At 36.6% G+C, this 20,235-nt stretch overlaps 2 protein-coding genes across 2 annotated transcripts in view; both read right to left on the bottom strand.

Moving 5' to 3' along the window:
• Positions 1–5,384, bottom strand: part of col14a1a (collagen, type XIV, alpha 1a) — a 95,273-nt gene extending 89,889 nt beyond the window's left edge. The window contains 2 exon segments of the mRNA XM_053494708.1: positions 2,173–2,289; positions 5,264–5,384. Coding sequence (XP_053350683.1) covers positions 2,173–2,289; positions 5,264–5,351 — 205 coding nt within the window. The 5' untranslated portion in view covers positions 5,352–5,384.
• Positions 5,385–16,112: 10,728 nt separating this feature from the next.
• The window catches only part of deptor (DEP domain containing MTOR-interacting protein), a 38,164-nt gene continuing 34,041 nt past the window's right edge, over positions 16,113–20,235 (bottom strand). The window contains exons 10-11 of the mRNA XM_053494897.1: positions 19,124–19,240; positions 16,113–19,028 (exon numbers count right to left, since the gene is read on the bottom strand). Of these exons, the coding sequence (XP_053350872.1) occupies positions 18,990–19,028; positions 19,124–19,240 (156 nt within the window). The 3' untranslated portion in view covers positions 16,113–18,989. The remainder of the gene's footprint in view (positions 19,029–19,123; positions 19,241–20,235) is intronic.

Here is a 20,235-nt window from a genome sequence, read left to right as displayed (position 1 = left end):
AAACTGCAAAAAATCAATGTGTGACAGCTTTATGAACAGCATGCAGATTCCAATTCTGTAATACATGTCTTCAATTTGATTTCTCATGAAGACATCTCAAGCTAATTTTCCCCGTAGATACAGTAACACTGAATACATTAAATGCATTGTTTTACACCATTTACAGTAGGGATACCAATATACTGCAAACATGCAACTTCAATCAAACTCTTCACAGTCCCTAAGAACGCATTGTTGAAAGAGACATTATGCGTTATTCCACGTGCAGCTTCAAACAAATCTTTCTCTCAGAACCTGTCGACTTTGCTTAACCTCACACACCTCTCGATTGGCTTCACGCAAAGAATTCTCCCATGGCTCCACTCAGTTCTAATCCTCAATAGGAAATTCTGGCATTGCCTCTCCAAATCAGACCCCTGACCGATGATACTGATTTAAATCCTCATGGACCACCAAGAGATCAATTCAATTGAGGAGCGGGTTAAATTGCGCTTGCTCAGCGGCCACTTGGAGCTTGATTGGGGTTGGAGAAGACCGAAGAGGTTCAAGGGCTCAAGACTTTCGTTTGCTGATGTGTCAGCACTTCTTAACAACAATTGAAAGAAAAATGCTGCAGGCAGCAAAGTGTTACCGAGGTGTAATAACTGGTGAGAGGGCATCAAAGTATTCAAAAGTTTTTTTTTCCCGTTTGTTTGTTGTTTTGCTTCAGTGAGGAGTGGGTATGTCCTGTAGACAATATAGATTTTTTTTTAATATAAAAAATATCTTTGACTTTCAGTTTAAATTTCAAGGAGGCTTTTTGAGGGCATTGCGCAATCTTCAAACACTGAAAATAGACATGCAATAATTCTGATGCTTCCAGCTGTAATGTGCAGTAGAGAATTAATCTCCTATGTTTTCATTTTGAAAGATAACACTATGAAGAGTCCAATATCATGAGCCAAAATCAAAAGTTTGCTTTGTTTGTTTAGTTTTTGTGCTCAGCCAAGATCCTTGCCAAATCTGACAAGTAAAGAGCATCAGGCTATGTGAGCGTCCTTTAGCTCTTGAATCAAGGAAGCCATAACTCTTAGGACTGACTCTGGTTTTTACAAAAGGTAAACAAAACGTGACCTCTTTGCCTCTTTCCCTCTTTCTGTCTTTTCTAACTCAGGGATGGCAGTATATTTACAGGATTTCAAACACACTCAGTTGACATCTAATTCTATAAACCTGGGATATGATGGTGACCTCACTTTGACCTGGTCTGCTTCCGGCACATCACTCCAGGCCACCACAACAACCCCCTGGTTAAGAACACACTGCAGCCAGCACTTACTGACTGGCTTGCACTATCACATGTCCTTATTCAACCCTATTCCAACTCATCAACACCCCATTTCTTCCAATGGAACTAATTCCAGCAATTAAAAGTACTCTGGTTACAGAGAAAAAGCTGCTATAATGGAAATGATGGCTCTTCCCATCTGTTCATTCTGTTGAATTGGATAATGAGGAATCGTCGTTCAGTCCTGCCAGGTTCAATATACGAAGAGGAATGTTAAAGAATGCTCTCAGCATGTTCGGACATGGCCTGGTATTGTCCCTAGGAAAAGGATTTGTGGCCTTTAACAAAAGGGGGAGCTTAGAGGTGGCTAATAGAGTCCTGATCCTCACAAAGCTTTGCTACCAGCCAAGGTTTCTGCCATTGTCTGTGTTATCCAATGCTGAACACAAGCCCTATGTTAAGTGTTTGAAAACAGTTTAAAAATCTGCAGTCATACAGGCTACACAATATGGACGAAATTAATACAATTCTGCATCTCAGTTGTAGTATGAAGTGTATTTTGTGTTGTACACAACATTGTACATATTACAGTTGCAGTATAATGAGCTGAAATGACACACTGCATACGCCAGATATCTCTGTGCTTTGTTAGAGGCTCTTTTTTTTGTGTAGAAGCCCTTCACTGAGATAACCAGCTGTGATAATGTGCAGCTCTATATGAGCCATCAGGTTAAATGGGAAACCGTCAGGATTTTATGTGAATGTGTGCAAATTGCCGGCGTGTAAGTGTTATAGGATCTTTTCTGCTTGATACCTGGTTTGTACAAACATGACAAATAGGCATTTAGAGGTAATAAATGAAGCGCGGGGTCATCATTATGCTTAGACACGTTCAGGATTCTTACCTGGCAAACTTGTGTAAATAAATCTATAGCCATCGTATTCTCCTTTTGGCTCTTTCCACAGGACGTGCAACTTGTCAGGACCTATGACTTTAAATCTCAGTTTTCGTGGGCCTGCAACTGGATGAGAAACAAAATATGTCAAAAACAATATTGTGTTTTGGAATTAAACATTATTTATGTAATAATGATTTCAAATAAAGCGGCAATGACTATGGAATAAACATTTCCATGTTCTCAGCCTATTTACATTTGCATGTACAGTAGGTGTACATGTACACCTTTATCACTTCAGGCCCTGAGAAACATGGTATGAAGGTTTGAGAAGTCAGTGTTAGAAGAGAGAATCCTGCTTCTCAAATACAGATTCGACACTAATACACTATGTTAATAGCCAGGGATAGGTATTATTCAAATCTAGATGTTCATTTCATTCCCGCTGTCAAATCTCTACCATTTTTCACACACACACAGAAAATTTTAATGACCATTTTTCTAGAAATAGCAAAAAAGCCAAAAGGTCTGCATTTCGGATGAGCTTTCTCCCCCTCCAGTTCAAAGATTCATCATAATGTACTTTCTTTTAAAATAAATAGACCCGACCCACTTCTGGGTGAAAAATATAGCGTGTAGCTTGTCATTAAGTCAATACCTATCCCTAGCTAATTATTTCACAGAGGAGGAAAAGCCAGAACAGGAAGCACAGTTTTACCCCTTGTTACCCCTTCTCTTATATGTTTTGCTTTTTAAAAGCTGATAAAAGGTCAGGTCTCCCAAAATGATTAACCACTAGAGGAGAACTAATCCTTCTGACCATGAATCAGGTTTAAAAAGCTGCCAAGTGTTATCCATATGCTTAGCCACCACACCCAGTGCACACACATTGCTGCTTTATCACAAAGGAACCCCAAAGCACTGTTTTGTTCACTATTTCTACACATAGATAAAGAGGAAACCCGATCATTTCTTTACATGCGGCCACACATGAAATACTAAAAATGTGTGGTATATATTAGACGAAATGCAGGCATGTACTGTAAAGATGAACAAAAGTGACCCAAGCACTAATAAGAGTTGAATGTTGAAGCACATAAACTAGAAGAACAAATGAGAAAACTACAAAAAACTGCTCCAAATCCACCAACCTGAATTTGAGGATTGGATTTCTGCTGCGATTTGTTCACTGAGAGGGCAGAGATCTCTCTTCTCAAGTCCACTCTCATCTCTGAAGAGACCATCAACTCCACACTCATTTCTGCACTCTCAAAAATGACTTGTGCCTTTAAGGATTGCTAAATGATATCCAGCGTGTTTTAGTGAACATTGCGAACATTTTTATGTAAGTAGTTTATGTTTAAGTACTGTAGTTCTGGACCACTGCTGCTTATTCAGGAGAAACTGACATGATTTGTATAAACATGCATCACTGTCATGACCATTTCCTGTGTCCCGAAACTGTTGGAGTAGGCAACATGGCAAAACTAGTCATACAAGAGACTTAATCCCTAACAAAGTGACTGTGTTTGGAGAACCCACCACCAGTGTCATGGATTAACGATAACAAGTGATGACTTGTTATTGGACCGATAACAAAATGGGTACGAACAGGAGGTCCCGTATCTTTGGATATTAAAGACTCACAGCTGCAAATCCATCAGCCTTTGATGAGATTATTTTTCATCCATTTGAAGACTTTGGCAGAGAGCACTTACTCCAAATCCACAGACACCTTTTATCACTACTCTTCCGCTCACTTCAATGACATGGGCTGCATTTGAACTTTAATCTTTTACCAACATGGAAATCCCTGCTGGGGGAATTAAAATATTAACACCTTACAGAAGACAGACGGGTCATGACTGTTTCGCTACATATTCAGAGATATTAATGAGATGCAAAAGAGTGTAAATCTGCGCCAAGGCACCAGGCGAAGGGACGGGTTGACAGGTTCTTGCTTTGCCTAAAACCGACCCAGCTGTGAGAAGATTAGTTTAGCTCCAAAGAAATGCGTATGACGTTTAACTTCTTCAAAACTGTTGTTGGTTTAAAAATTTTTTTTGACTTTTAGTTAAGATTCCATACAATCCTCTTTGAAATGATTTTGAATTTTGTCATACTATTTCTTCACAACTCGAAGACAGATACTGTCGGGTATAATATCCTTCCCCGCACAGTCTCATCACACTGCGCCCAAAATGGCTTTCATCAACATCTGATACTCCCTATTCATATTCAGCAAGTTTCGCACGATGTACTTTTACACATTTTCCATTCTGCAGATTTGCTCTCTGACTTCAATCAGGTGCTGCTGTTCAGAATGCCAATGCGACACACTTCCAGACATTCCGCCTGTAAGATACAGGCTACGCTTTTCTCCTTTTTCTTCTGCTTGATCTGCTTTCTCTCCGTTATCTCACTGGGTACTTTACACTCGTAAACGTAGAAGATTTTCACAAGGCCATTGCAAAACTCACGCTAAAAAAAGCTCACTTTTTTCCCTCCCTTTTAAAGAGGGAAATCCTGCCAGCAGTGCAGCAGTGTTAGGTGAGACAGTAACTAAACAATGTTCTCCATGCTAATAGACAAAAAACTGTACACCTGTTCGTCAATCAAAAAGCATAACGAGTGGGATTAAGAGAAAGAGATAGAGAGAAAAAGAGAGAGAGCGAGAGAGGCTGAAAAGAGAAAATGACTAAAAATAATCCATGTCCATTATACCTTGCAGTAGTCTGGCCTCTGGCAAGAATTACAAGGCTCCTTGCAAGCAGACCAACCAATTATACACTTAAGTCATCCTGAGGGATTTCTCACTCTTTTCCCCCACCCCACCCCACTCTATGCTCTTTCTTTAGCCTGATCAACAGTCTGGGATTTAAACAGTTTAAATATGAACGATATAATAAAAATAACTTATAAACATTTATACTGTATAAACACTGCTTTGTAGAGACTCTGATCAACTGAATTTGTCAGAACACTCCATGATACAGGAAAAAATAAAAAAACAATAGAAATGCCAGAAAAATAAAGCTCCACTCTCAGCTGCCCAACACTACACATGGAAGCAAGCAGGGTGACAATGAGATGCACTTACTTTGCCCCTTTGTGTGTTCTGGAAACTGCATCAGTGCCAGGAAGATTAGCGGCCACCACGCGGTCATTCTCAGCCTGTCTACCTGCATTCCTCCGGATGAGCGAGCCAGTGAGCCTCTTCCGTACCTATAGTGAGGGAGAAAGGAAGAAGGAGTGCAGAACGCTAAAGCTGCTGGACATTGCCTGGAGGAGATACAGGGAGGGGGGCTGGGACGTGCCATTCTGTGGGGCAGAAACACTGAGGACTTTGTTGTGACGTGATGAACGGGCAATAGGAATCCACTTCTTGAGGGCTATTGTTGGTCATGAGGACAGGCAGATCCGTACAGGCGCTTGTCTCTCGGCCTGAAGGCTGGACGGGTGCTTTGTAAGCTTGTATGCCCTGGCTTGCTCAAGAGCACCCTCTTTACTTTAAAGTTTCAACACTGGACTAAGGGTCAGGTGATAATGATGGTGATGGTAATGATAATGATGCTGCTGATGGTGATGATGATTAGAAAGCATGTACATATATATGCTCGTGGGAGTAAAATGACGACAGTAAAAACTCATTTCAAAGTATCTGCACTTAATCAGCTACAAGGGGAAAAGCTGGGTGGTTGTCTTCAATTTATCTCAATGGCAACCAAAAAAAGGAAATGTATTTAGCATTATATAATAAAATTATATGTATAAATTTGTTTAGCAGTAAGGCTTTGAATATGAAAAACATGAATTAAATGGAGAGTTATACAGTACAGAGTTCACCTGCTACACTGGCTACTCAGATAATAATGATAATAATAATAATAATAATAATAATAATAATTCTCACATTTGTAACCATTTTAGAGGTTAAAAAGAGACACTAGAAGAGTTCATTTTAATCTTTAACTTAAACAATAAAAGCTAATAATAAAGCCTGTTGCTTAAATTGCAACTTTTTCAATACAGATATATTTCTCTCAGGTTTATTTTATTTTATTTTATTTTATTTTTTTAACAAGCTGCCTTTTGTTCCAGGGTTTTCTCTCTGACTGTACTCTGTACTCAGTGAGTCTAATAGATTTAAAGAAGTCGATGGAATAATCTCTTACCTGTCACAGCATTCAGCTCAAAGGGAAACAAATCCGCTTTAATCCAAACGCGCGTCCACGGGATAATAAAGAAGCCAACGGTTTAAAAACGCGCTGTTTGTTTATTCCGTCCTTCGTTTCTGTACCCAGAGTTGTCCCCGAAAGCCAGCTTCGTGGTGTGACTGTGACTGTGTGTGTGTGTGTGTATGTGGTCGCTCCTTACTTGTCCATACCTCCTCCTCCCTCCTCCTCCTCAGCTCTTCACCTCTGTTCATCCTCGAGCTGCGCTGAGTTAAAACAGACAGCGCGCGACCAATTAGAGCACGAGAGCTTAAAAGGTGGGAGCCTCAAACCCTGAGAGCTACAGTAGCTATAGAGAACCCGACCACGTCCTCGACCATGCTCATTACCGCCATATTTTATAGGGTTTGTCATTTCAGTTTCTGAGAATGAGTTATTCTTAATATGTATTCAGCTATAGTCAGTTTCCTCGGAAAATAAGCAGGAGGCGTGTCTTGCCTCATTCATCTTTCTTGCAGACTTAAAATGATGGTGCTTAGGTGCAATATTTTTACTTTGCTTCTTCCTGATAACAAAATAATGTAAAAAAAAAAAAAAAAGAAGAAGAAAGAAAAAAAGATGGGATTAAAAATGGCTTAGAGGTTAGCATTGTCGCCTTGCACTTCCAGGGCCAGGTTCTTAGGTCTATGTGCATGTTCTCCCCATCATGTGCTTGCTAGGGTTTCCTCTGGATACCTTGGATTCATTTCATTCTACATTCTAAAGACATTCGATTAGTGAGTGTGTAATTCCTGCAATGGATTGGCACCCCATCTAGGGTGAAGCCCGCCCCCCCATGCCTTAAGTCTCCTGGGATAGGCTCCAGGCCCCCATGATACTACAGTATATACAGTATAAAGCGGTGTAGACAGTAAGTAAGTGATAAAAAAATTGCTTAAGCTTTTATTTCAGAACAAGTGTATTACTTAACCTGAAAAAAAAAAACCAGTTTGAACATTTCTTTTCAGGTCATCTACTAATATTTAGCCTACTCTTATATTTTGTTCGACTGGCTTTAGCTTTGATTGCAGCATGCATTCCCCATGAAATCATTTTGACAACTTTATGCAATGTCACAAGGTTTATTGCCACTACAATATGTCAACAATGTCACAACAAAGTTTAGTGTCAACAGCAATATGACAAGTATATGGCAAAAGTGTCACAAGTTTATTTCTGCCCAGAGTGACATTACTTTTTGGCTGAGATCTTGTCCTGATGAAGGGAGAGTTGAAACACTAGGTAAAGTTTTCACCAGCACATAACACTGCCTTCAGAGGTTTGTATAGGGGCGCAATGCATGGTGGGAGCATCATTTCATGCATTTTCCTTCTTACGTGTAAATCCCCTTAGCTGTGATTTTTTTTTTTACAGTAAAACTTCACCAATTACGTTTTAATTGTTTAAGTTATTTGTCACATTTGAACTCACGACCTTCCGATCAGTAACCCAGAGCATTACTTTTAGAGTCACCCATGCATTTAAGCAATCTACAGTCACAGTCATCCATGACTTCTATCCCGCCACATGTCATCCTCAAGTTTGATGGTTTACCACTATCCTTTTTTTAATAATGTGTTTTTTAATAATGTGTCGGACAGTTCTTAACACATGTCCAGCCATTTCAGCAATCCCCTTAGTTGTTGCCAACACGTCAACCCTTCTGAAATACAAAAACATCTTTTCCACAACCCTGGGATACCTCTTTCAACATGCTTTTATAAAAAAATGCGAAGCTACTTGCTGAGTCAGTTAGCGTTAAAAAAATCTATGCCAGCTGAAACATACAAACTGCAATAATAATTAAATAAAAAATCTTAAGTATTTGCTTATTTAAAAATCAAACGGTGAAATTCTTTTGGCCAGGCAGTGTATTTGTATTGTCTGTTATTGTATACACATTCCCCTTCCAGACCTTGTAAATAATTATGAGTGAAGTTATATGCTTACAGAATTGTAACCTGACTTTCAAACAAGTTAAAGTCTGAATGCATTAAAAATTGACAGGTCAGCATACCAACATCAGCTAAAACACCCTATATTGTAGTGTGGCATTCTGACATCACAAATTGATGTTGCCCATATTAAGCTGGTCTAAGCAGTTCTAAATGAACTTTGTGGTTCAACCTTTCTTATGTTTAACAGATCTTCTGTTTAAAGTAATCACCCTTCATCCAAACAGCTTAACTTTAACATTAAGGTAAAAACTTCCTTTACTATTGATGTTATTTCATTCTACTGTAGGTCCAGCAATTTCCTCATCCCCCATACTGAATGGTAATTTCTAAACCAAAGTATTATGGTTCAGTATCTAAAAAGATAATCAAAGCCTTAATGAGAAATACAATGTATAAACTACAAATTGTAGTGTATAATCAAATTGTTCCAGCAGATATTTTGGCTCAACTAATTAGTTATCTATCAAATTATCAATTATCAATGCAAAGGCTTACGTTATATGTTGTCATTTGCAAGAAGCTTTGAGAACCTGGTCTCTTTAAGCACAGTGGGCAGATGAAGAATACCACTATCAGTAGGAACTATAATTATTATACAGTGAAATAATCCTGAATACCATTGAAGTTCACATTGTAAATATTTTGGAAAAATTAATATATAGGCCATCAAGGGTTTAGTTTAATACACCCAAAGAGAGACTAGGGATGTACATATACTATGCAAATCACTATTTACCAAAGATCTTAGATATACAGTACTCTAATAAAGCTTTATTTAAGTACGTACAGTAAGTATTAACTAAGTAAAATTAAGTAAATTAAGTAAGTAAAATATTTTGTGATTTCTAAACATAAGAATTTTAGCACAAATTTAAATGGTACAGAAAAAAGCATTTGTATGCCAGAAAAGAAAGCAGCATATTATATAAGTGACCATCTTTCAAGCAAAAAAAAAAAAAAGAACTAAATAAAAGCTGGTGAGTTTTGCATGCAAAATAAGCAGGTGCATCATGTCCTTCAATGTCCTCAGAAGAATGGCTGATTCTGCAGGATGCTCAGTATAACTTATAGCTACAGTACAGCAAAAGTCTATGTGAGTAAATGCTGTAAAGCATCTATTGTAATGTTTTATAAAGAAATTAGATAGAAAGTAGTTTTCCTAAACATCCTGTCAAGCCACCATTACAGTTCTTCTGAGAACATTGATGCAAAACCCATCAGCTTCCTTTTTGATTTGTTTTTCACCTGAAAAGTGGTTGTTTATATATATATATATATATATATATATATATTTATATATATATATATATATATATATATATGCTGCTTATAGCTATAAAATGGCATATTTTTACTGACTTTACTAAAAATGAAGTAATAAATATATACAGTATAAACTGAATTGTACCATCCATCATCCTGCAAAAACAGGATTAGGGAGTGGAAGACTAAATCAAGTGGGTTTGAATTTTACGAATGAGCCAGAGCTACACACCCATATTCCCATTCATTGTTGTCGTTGTTGTTGTTATTATTATTATTATTATTATTATTATTATTATTATTACTGTTGTTGTTCTTTATTTGTTTATATGCTTGTTTGTTTATTTTAAGTACCTCCAACCTGTTTTACTTAAAAAAAAAATACTACTTGTGACATGATGTCTCCTGAGACTAGAGCCTTGCAGTGATCCGCTTCCTCATGGTCTTGATAAATGAGGAAGAGTAACAGAGCTGAACAGAAGTGGTTGACGCTATGCCATATGGTCTTCAATGATTCTTATGATATAAAATGTCATCAGGTTGCAGAAATCTGGCTAATTCAGAATAAATAATTTTTGAACCAGAAGGACAACAGGCATAATATTAGGAGGTACTGAACATCTCAAGTTAGGAAAAACATAAAGATGTTATGGTTTTTAAAGTACAAGAACTATTGCAGCATTTAAAGAGGCACTTCCTAAAAAGAATATATTATCTTTTATAACAATGGAGCAGTGGACAATGTTGCCACCTTCACAGCTCCAGGGTTCTTAGTTTGGTCCTAACCTTGGGATACTGGCTGCATGGATTTTCACATGCTCTTCTCATGAATGTGTGGTTTCCCACCTTTCAAAAACATGCTGGTAGGTGGAGTGACCACAATAATTGCCTGTAGGTATAAATGAGTGTGTGAACATCTGGTTGTGAAAGACTGGAGTTTGATGTAGGTGGTAATTCCAGCCTTGTGCTCAGTGTCACCTGGACAACTCCCACATCCACTACGCCCCGACCAAGATAATGTGCTTACTGCAGACAAATAAAAGAAAAAAAAAAGTTTATCAACCTAGACTCAAATGTGATAAATCTTGTTGTTCAAAACCATTTTCCTAAGACCCTGTCATATTTCCTTCGTTTAAGTCGTCTGAACCAGGAACACAGTGTTCCTGAAATTATAATAGTTTTATACTGGATTTAATTCCGAATGCTCGTTCTGTTGCAGCTTGCTTTACGTCAAGTGCTTCCCACACATCAGCAAAGTTCATGTTTGGTGACACCTGGTTCCTGAAGCTGCAAGCTCAACCACTCCTGAGTGGTCTGTTCCTAAATGACAAGCCAGGCCATAATGAAGGATTGAGGGCTAATCAGTGGCTGCATTCATCAGGCTTAAAAAGAACCCTGCACTGCTCTATGTCTTATAATTAAGCGTGGGACACCGCATGGACGACTGTCAATAGCACTCAGCATGACTCTAGAGATGCTGCGGAGCACAAAATGTACAGCACAGACACAGAAACAGACACACACACACACACACACACACACACACACCAGACAGATCAGCAGAAGGCCAGGCACAAGTTCATGATTAAATATAGCTCTGTGAGTGGGAATAATAATAAAGTTACATAAGTTGACTAAATTGTAACATTCATGTATTATTTTTACAGATTTGATGGTTTTATTTCTTGATGGTAATAATGATCCAGTTCATCTGGTACGATTTCTTCAGATGGTTTAAATCAGTTTTCCAGATGCAGATCCATCTCAGTCTAGTATTAAATTACAGTTCTAAACAAGGATCCTCCACTGTAAAATTCATTTTATGGCCAGGTTCAATAATTGTCAAGAAAACTATCCTCATAAGCAACATTTAACAAATACGTGTAATAAAGATGATTCATGTTCAACACTCATGGTGAGTTGAGATATCCAAGAGGAAAGCGAGCTAAGAGACTTGAGGCATATCTTCTCATACGTAGCTATCCTCTCCTGCAACGTTTTCTTTAATCATCGCTCAAATTTTATGAGCTCAAAGCGTTTCAACCCGAATGCAACGATCCCAAATGTAACATTTTGCAAACAAGCACAATAAAGATTATCTATTTTCCACGTGGAATTTTGAGCTATGATAGCTTCTTCATAAAGCTATCTTTTAGCCATGTCCTCACCCTATAAAGAGCAAGGAGATATGAAGCAATCGTTCTCTAGCTTCCTTTCATCTAAGTTTCCTTCAGTCATCAGTCAAAAGTTGTGAGCCAGCAGTAAAGGATATTGAATTCAGAACCATCCACTAAAGCTTGTGCAATATTTTATTCTTTGCCCACCCTGGCAGGAGTACAGGGAAGCTGACAGGACAATACTCCAAGAGATAATTTGCTGGTTTAAAGTGTTTTCAGAGAGGTGCCAAATGTATCTAAGAACTACAAGAGAGAGAAAGGCCTGTCAGTATGTCAGTATGGGGAACGGTTGACATCTGATAAGAATCATTCATCAGCTGTAACTGTGACTCTGAGGCCTACTGAACAGGAAGCACTTGAGTCCACCCCTTTACCTTTACTGTGGAACAGCATTGTATAGTCTGTTATTACATGCTTTTTTTTTTTTTTTGCTATTCCATCCATATACTCATGAATCACTGGGGAAAATATTATGCCTCCAGGACCATTGTGTAACAAACAATACCGTACTAGATATATCCACTCTCTATATTATATCTGTGTAATTACAAGGTGAACAGAAGTGCAGAAGAAGTATAGTGTAAATACTGTATTAAACATGTGCTTTTTACCTTCACTGAAAAATGCGTTTTATTTAACTAGCCATTTTTGAGACAACCAAGATTTACATAAGAAATATACAAGTCAAGTTTTTATCTTAGAAACTGTTTGCTTCCATGCTGTTGTGATGGCGTAAGAGGTCTCTAATTTGTTTTACTTTGCTAAGATCTTCTCCTGTATGCAAAATCCTTCTGTTTTGGTGTGTTATGCTTTGAACTGTTGTACTCACTATGCCGTATGTGTACAGCTTTGCAGTTTTCTTCATTACACATGAATACATTTTACTGATCACAGTCTACATTTCTTTCCCATAATCTATTATTAACTTAATCTCTTTGATCTAATTGTTCTACTGTCACTTTGTGTGCTTGAATCCTTCAATAAACCGTAATTTTTTTTATCAAGTATTTACATTTTTAAGTAATTATATTCCAGATTTGACAATTTGTAGATAATTCCTACTTTCCTGTTTGTAGGATAAACTGACATTAAACTAGATGAACAAAACAGTAAGGTTGGTTCTACTGTTACTCCTGTGTTCACTGTCTTTATTGTTTCTGAACTAAACACTTTTTAAAAATGGTGGAAGGTATAGTTGTCCAGGAAGAACTTTAAGTCAGGCATTTAAAGTCTACCAGCTCTTAAAACCTTCAAGGTTCTGAGACCTCCATTCAGAAATCTGGGATTTACAATTCTTTGCTTTATTCCCTTTTGTCAGCACTTTTTACCCAGAATCCTCAATCCAGGGGAATTCAAGACTAGTGCACAAGCAGGCACAGGTGTCTCAATGGTAGGCTTCTCACCTGCCATGCAGAAGGCCTGGGTTTGATCCATAGCCAATGAGGGGCACCCGTAGTGCCAAGATAAAAATGTAAGGGGTTGTGTCAGAAAAGGCATCCAGCATAAAACCTGTGCCATACCCAAATGTGTATTAGATAGAAAGTAGAGTACTCATGCATCTGTAATGTGCAAAGCATTATTTCACCAGAATCATCCGAACTTAATTTGCTTTTAAACTTGTTTGTGACACCACAAATATATTGTGAGTTAGTTACATTTATTCATTCTTTCATTTATTCATTGTCAGTACCATATATATACACACACACAAACAGTATTTGTTGAGTAAAACAAATTATTTATGGCATTATTTTATAAAATCATTTTATTATTATTATGGGTGCAAAGTGGGAGAATTTAAACTGGATGGAATGCCAGTCCATCACAGAGAACATGCAAACACACTTTTAACTCTTTTGCATTGATTTGAAGGCCTCTTTGTGTGATCCTAGCTGTATTCCAGAATCTTCTTGAAGAGCGTTCACCTCTGGGTGCAGTATTGTGCTGTCCTCTTGTGGTGAAATTGCTATAAGACAGACACCCTAAAACATGCTCTTACATAACCTTTATCAAACAGGGCTGTTCAAATCCAGTCTTAGACGGCCGGTGTCTAGAACACTTTAGTGATTTTTCTGCTTAAATGACCTGTTTAGTGGGTGTGTTTAAGTGTTGACGAATTGCAAACTATGCTAGACACTGGGCCTTCAGCACTGAATCTAAACAATCTTGGTCTGTATAAAGATCGCTTAAATGCCAGTATATAGATATAAAAGGAATATTTTAATCAAAAGTGAAATGGAACCACCCTCCAACCCCAACTTGCCTAAAAGTACAAAACCTAGTCAATTGGAAAAGAAACAAAAAAGAAAAAAGAGGATTGGGACTGAACAACTTTGTGACCATAAGAAAACCACTTGCTAGTGAGACTAATAGGAAGAAAAGTTTTAATAAAAAAAAAAAAGATTAAAGGTATTTCCCTTTGGTATTTTAAACAAAGGGAAAGGTCACATGGTCTGATGAGTACGTCTGATGTACGATTGACCTATTCCAGAGCAATAAGCATGTCAGGATAAGAAGGGATGCACATGAGGCAATGCATAGTGGCCACTGTAGAAGCCTCGCCTCTGGAGGTAGTGTTAAAAGATGGGGTTGCTTCTGTTGAATTAAATATCAGAATGGTCTTGTTTTCCATACAAACTTGGACAAAAGGTTAAAAGCAGTCACATAAGATTGACAAGACACAAACCGCTTTTTTAAGAAACTAAACTCATATATGGGCCTTCACCAAATTTTTTATTACAAACATGGAATCACAGATTCATATAATTATAACAGTGGTTTTTGAAGTTTTACTTCAGTAGAAGTACAGAAGCCTAACCTGTACCATGACAATGCCCCTGTGCACAAAGCAAGTTCCATAAAGACATTTTTCCAATGTTGGAATGAAAGTCTTCGAATGACCTGAACAGAGTCATGACCTCAACCTGACTGAACACCTTTGGGATGAATTGTAATGCTGACTGCACCCCTGGCCTTCTCCCCAACTTCGGTGCCTGACCCAACGAATGCTCTTGTGATTACATAAACACAGACATCTTTACATTCACACCATGAAATGTTCTGGAAAGCTTTCCCAGAATAGTGGAGGTCACTAAACACAAAAGAGGAAGGAGTTTGGTTTCAACAAACAAACAAATATGAGTGTAACGGTCAGGTGTACACATATCTTTAGCCATATTTATTTTTTACCTATCTTTTATTTAAAATGTTCTTTGTTATTAAAAAAAAAATATGCAGCAAACTTCTTGACATCCCTATAATATTCTAATAATATTAACAAAAATGTCTTATTCATTCCACTTTACACTGGACCCTGACCATATCCTGGAAACATCAGGTGTGTGGAAGGAATACAGCCTGGATGGGATGCCATGCATAAACACATTCACACCAGGGGAAAATTTATCTTAGCCTTTTTGTTTAAGAGCATGTTAAGAACCCTGAGAAGATCTAAATGGACACAGGGGGAACATGCACAAAAATACCCTACAGAGAGTAACCTGAGCTCAGAACTGAATCAGTGACCCTGGAGGCAACACAACTCTATGGGCCACTAAAACAAGTCTAAATAAGATATGTTTAAGTGAAAAATCTCTTTATTCCACCCCCACTGCTTTGCACAAACAGAAATCAGTTTTCTTCATCTGTGCCAGCTATTATTTTTCTTAATCATGACGTCAATATTCTCTAATAAAAGTATGGCAATGATGTTTTTCCATCTTTTACAGCCTCTAAAGACAATTAGGATTTAAAGAGATTGATTTTGTCTGATACTGTAGAAAGATCTTTTTTGTCTGTTCTTATACATAAATAATTTTATTAATAAAATGTAAAATTGAAATGTTACTGAAATGCTTTAGAAATACCTTTACACTTAAATTCTGTAAGCTCTTTCTAAGTAAAGTTTACAATACCTTTTAATCATAATCACAATACAAAAAGATTTTAAAAAATCAAAATCTATAATCAAATCAACAAAGTTATGTAGTTTTTGGTGCTGTAGTGCTATCACAAAGTAAGCACAGTCAGTACTTGTTTTAAACCAAATGGTGACGCTAGTGCAGCACGAAGCATCATCAGTTAAACTCTGTCCAAGTTGAAACATTTACTTGGCCTAAAAAAAACTTAGAAAGAACACACTGTCTCTAGAGGGCACTTAGTGCATTAAAGCATAAAAATATGATTTTATCTGGAGATTTAAAAAGATTTTTGCATTTAAAAAAATAAATCAAACTGAACTTAACAGGATAAGGTGAAGAGGAGCACACTTCTTGACTCTAAGCAGCAGAAACTGCTTGGTTGCATTAATACCATTTGAAAAAAAGTCAATTCTCTGATTCATTCAAATCAACATGTTTAATAAAACATTTCAACAGACATGGTATGATTTTTCAAAATACATAATTGGTACCTTCAGCTTATTCCCCTTAGACAGATGCATTTCTAGTGTGTAAAAAAAATGTCTTTACTGTACTGTATGTGTACATTTTCTGCACTTGAGAGTGTTACATTTATCTGAGTTGCCTTTATGTTTATACCCTTACGTGCCAGAGGAAATAAATGTGTTATGTTTATTCCCAGAAAAGGAAAGCTAATGGACAGTTAGAATCAGTAAAACAAGTCTGTCACAGAGAGCGTTTAGGATTAAAAATGTCCACATTTATTGAAGAGTGTTAGGTTTTCACCAGCAGCAAAATAAATGGCATTAAGGCAGAAGCACTGCAAGTTCAGTGCCATCTGTGAAACCAGTACTTCTATGTTGTGGCACACATACAGCCAGGAAAATCAGCACAAATCCACTGTAAAATCTGGAATATGAACTCGAAATGGACTGGCAGTCAGAATTCACAGTCCTTGTTTAAAGATAGTACAAAACATACTTTCAAGGCTTTTTATTTATCCTTAATAGTCCCCCAGCAAATTGTTAGCAAACACTACTAACATTTAATCTTGTACATTGGATCAACTCAGGTTTCATTCTTCATTTCCTTAACATTATAATTGTTCTTAAAAATGTGCGTTTCGTAGAAGATTACTCTTCTTCACTTTTTCAAGTGACATCAAATACTATATTATTAATCTTTAAAAAAATCTATCATGTTAAAACATGAAACAATATGGCTATCATATGTTGTCATGAACATTCAGCACAATATGATTATTGAGGTAATCCTTTACATTAAGGTTTCCTGAACTAATAACATTTATTGTATTAGCAACATAAACAATTAATAATTTGCTTTCAGCATAACGAGTGTTTGCTACAAAGAAGCAAACACTTGTATCAGTTGAGCTAGCTGATAATAAATCAAAATATTCCAAAATCAAATGAGCCAAATAATCAAATGCGACCCGTCATATCAAGTCAGGTACTAAGTCACGCAGGTTAGTTTTGTACTGTGGTCGATAATGTGCAGTGGATGAAATATAAAAATGTTTTTTATTTTGGCAAAAATGGGTTGATCAAATCCCCATCTTCCTCCATCAACAGAAGTGAGAAAGATTTGAACAATATCCAAGCTGGTTACTCCAGTTGAAAAAAAAAAAACTTGTTTTGTTTTTTTCTATAAAACCACCCAGCTGGCAAAGTTAATTAAAGGCGTTGCAGGTGTAGAAATCCTGGTGTCAAAATGAGGCAGAAGGTTCCCTTGTTCTTACTACATCCTCGTTTAAATATTCAAAAGATAGATTTTTTTTTCCGAGGCATTCATTTATCCCCATAAACAATCTTGCTTTACAGTAATAAACCTGGTGTCAAAATTAAGCTTATTGAACCAGGAACCTGAAAATATTCATAACTTAAATCATCCAAAATGCAATTTAATACCTGATTTGATATGTGTTAAATATCCATTAACCAATGTTTATTTTATCAGAAAGTACAAATAAGCCAACAATGAGCAATTTGAACCAACCATATTGATTGTTAACTAGTAAAATTCAGGATTGAGGCTGAAAAGCTCTCAAAACCACCTGGGAAATGTAAAATGTTTGGTAAGATGGTATCATTTTGTTTTTGCTCATTTCTGTGGTCTAAGTTTTAGTCACAGATTGAGTAAACATTAGTGAAAGCTTGAATATTTAATTAACTTGTAAAAGTCAGTAAAAGTTCTTTGTTAAAATCACTTGGGTTGTTAATACTAAGTTTATTGTGTAATTTATTCTATTCACTAAATAAGGGAACCTTAATATAAAAATGTTAGAACTATTGCTACTGTATGTACTCTATTACATAATAAAGAGACTTAAAATGTGCATTCCAGTAATAGACAATTCACTGTAAAATGTGAATTACACTGTCAAAATTGTTCATTTTAGCAAGTGGAAATATATCGAAAATATTTTTATAGAGATAAATATAGTAAAATGTTTTCTTTTTTTGAAAGATTCTAGAAAGAAAACACAGTCCACAAATGTTATTTGCTAATAAAGTAGGAAAATTCACAGCTTAAAATAAGTTCAGATAAATTGATCTGTTTTAATATAATCTTATAATAAAAAAAAACAATAGATTTGACTATATTTAAGATATTTGCACTTGCTTAAATGACATTTATTGCAGTGTAAATATTGGTTACAACTGTTTAAAAACTGATATTGTTTTCAGTGGTCTGATATTTATCTGCACAAATTGCAGATATTTAGAAATCACATATTACCTAAGTGCTCTTTGTTTTTTGAATATCAACATTTTTCTTCAATAATATTTACAAATGCAAAAAAGAAAAAAGTGACATGTTTCTGACACTGCCGAGGTAAAGCTTATCCCTTTTAAATCCTAATTAAAGAATGTTCGGTTGTCTCAAAATATGACCTATTGACACTTAGCCCTGAAAATGTGTGGAATTGACACTTTGTTAGCCATGCATGAATGCACCGCGGCACTGCAACACAACAATGTGTTATCGTTAGCTTCGCTCAGCTTACTCATAAACCTTGCCTTCACCTGAATGAAGCTCTTGGCCATCACTCGAATGCTACACACCAAACGTTTAGGAATGGATTCCCGTACTCAATATCTTCAATCTAAAAACAGTTGGTTTCAATATCATGACACAAATTCATTTTCCCCTCTGCCGTCATAACATCCTCATAATGAATCTCTTCGAGAACGATGTGATGCACAAATAGGAAGTAGTGTAACTGAGCTAATAGTGATAAGACCAACAGTGATGTTGTGACAGCCGATGACTGGATCTCTGCCTTACTCCAGATCATTCTGCTGAAGATTTGACCAAAGGTGTTGACTGACACTGTGGAAGAGGAAAAAACAAAACAAGTGACTGATTAAAGGAGAAAGAATGAAAATAACAAGAAAAGGCTAAAGAACTCGTAGTTAATATCCCACCTCTTCCATGACCTCCATGACCACAGTTCTGGGTCCTGTGAGGATGAGGTTACTGACGGTCCTGTAGTCCAGATTCAGCACATTCAGCCCGTTGACTGAGACCACAAACTGACACACCTGGATAACACAAGGACAAACCAATGAGTCAACCAGTAGAAACTGGGACTGAACGTTAATTTGTTAATGTAAATAATTAGCAAAATATTTGACTGGTTTAAATGATTAGCTTTTAAATCTAACAATATATCAAGTCATATGCCGGATATTTATACACACACACACACACACACACACACACACACACACATACTGTATAAATACTGTATATACTGTATATACTGTATATATATATATATATATATATATATATATATATATATATATATATATATATATACAAGTGTATATGTAAGTGTGAAGGTCAGGTGTCCTTAGACTTTTGGCTATATGGTGTATATTTAATTTGTCTCTTCGTAGGCTAGCTCAGCAACCGAAAGAGGAAGAGGAAGAAAACAATCAGAATACCATTTTAAGATTTTTTTTTTAAGCTTGAACTTTAGGGCTGTTTAAATTTAAATGCATTTTTTCCTATTATATATAAATAGCAAGACGTAACATTAGACAAGATTTTTTTGAAAGCTCATGGACAGCATGGAGAGTTTAGCTCCGCATTTAAATAAAAGTAAACTGATAAACTGTCCAACCCGAACAACAATATGCTGAGAACAGGAAAGTGAGTGTGATAATGCGGCTCTAATTTGTGTGTGAGCAGGAATGTAAGACCCTCACAGTAATTACATTAAAATGCTAGATTGCTTTACTTGGCACGGCTCCAGCTGGAATCTCACGACTGTCACACAGAGCGTTAATGTTAAAAACCTCAGCTGGGGCACAAGGAAATCTGTCTTCAGTGTCAGTCCTGTTAAGCCAGTTCTTTTTAATTGTTAAAAAAAATAAGTCAGTTCGTCTTTGAATGCTTTTTAGTTATATAGGGATAATGTACAGTATAATGTTGTATTAATTACATAATAAATGCATGTCCACAGAAATAACTGTCCGGTTCCTAACAGGAAAAACCGATGTGGGTGGTCGACACTAAACAAAATGCAGCA

Source organism: Clarias gariepinus, chromosome 4 (assembly GCF_024256425.1).
Source record: "Clarias gariepinus isolate MV-2021 ecotype Netherlands chromosome 4, CGAR_prim_01v2, whole genome shotgun sequence".
NCBI lineage: Eukaryota > Metazoa > Chordata > Actinopteri > Siluriformes > Clariidae > Clarias > Clarias gariepinus.
This window is presented reverse-complemented; position numbering and strand designations above follow the sequence as displayed.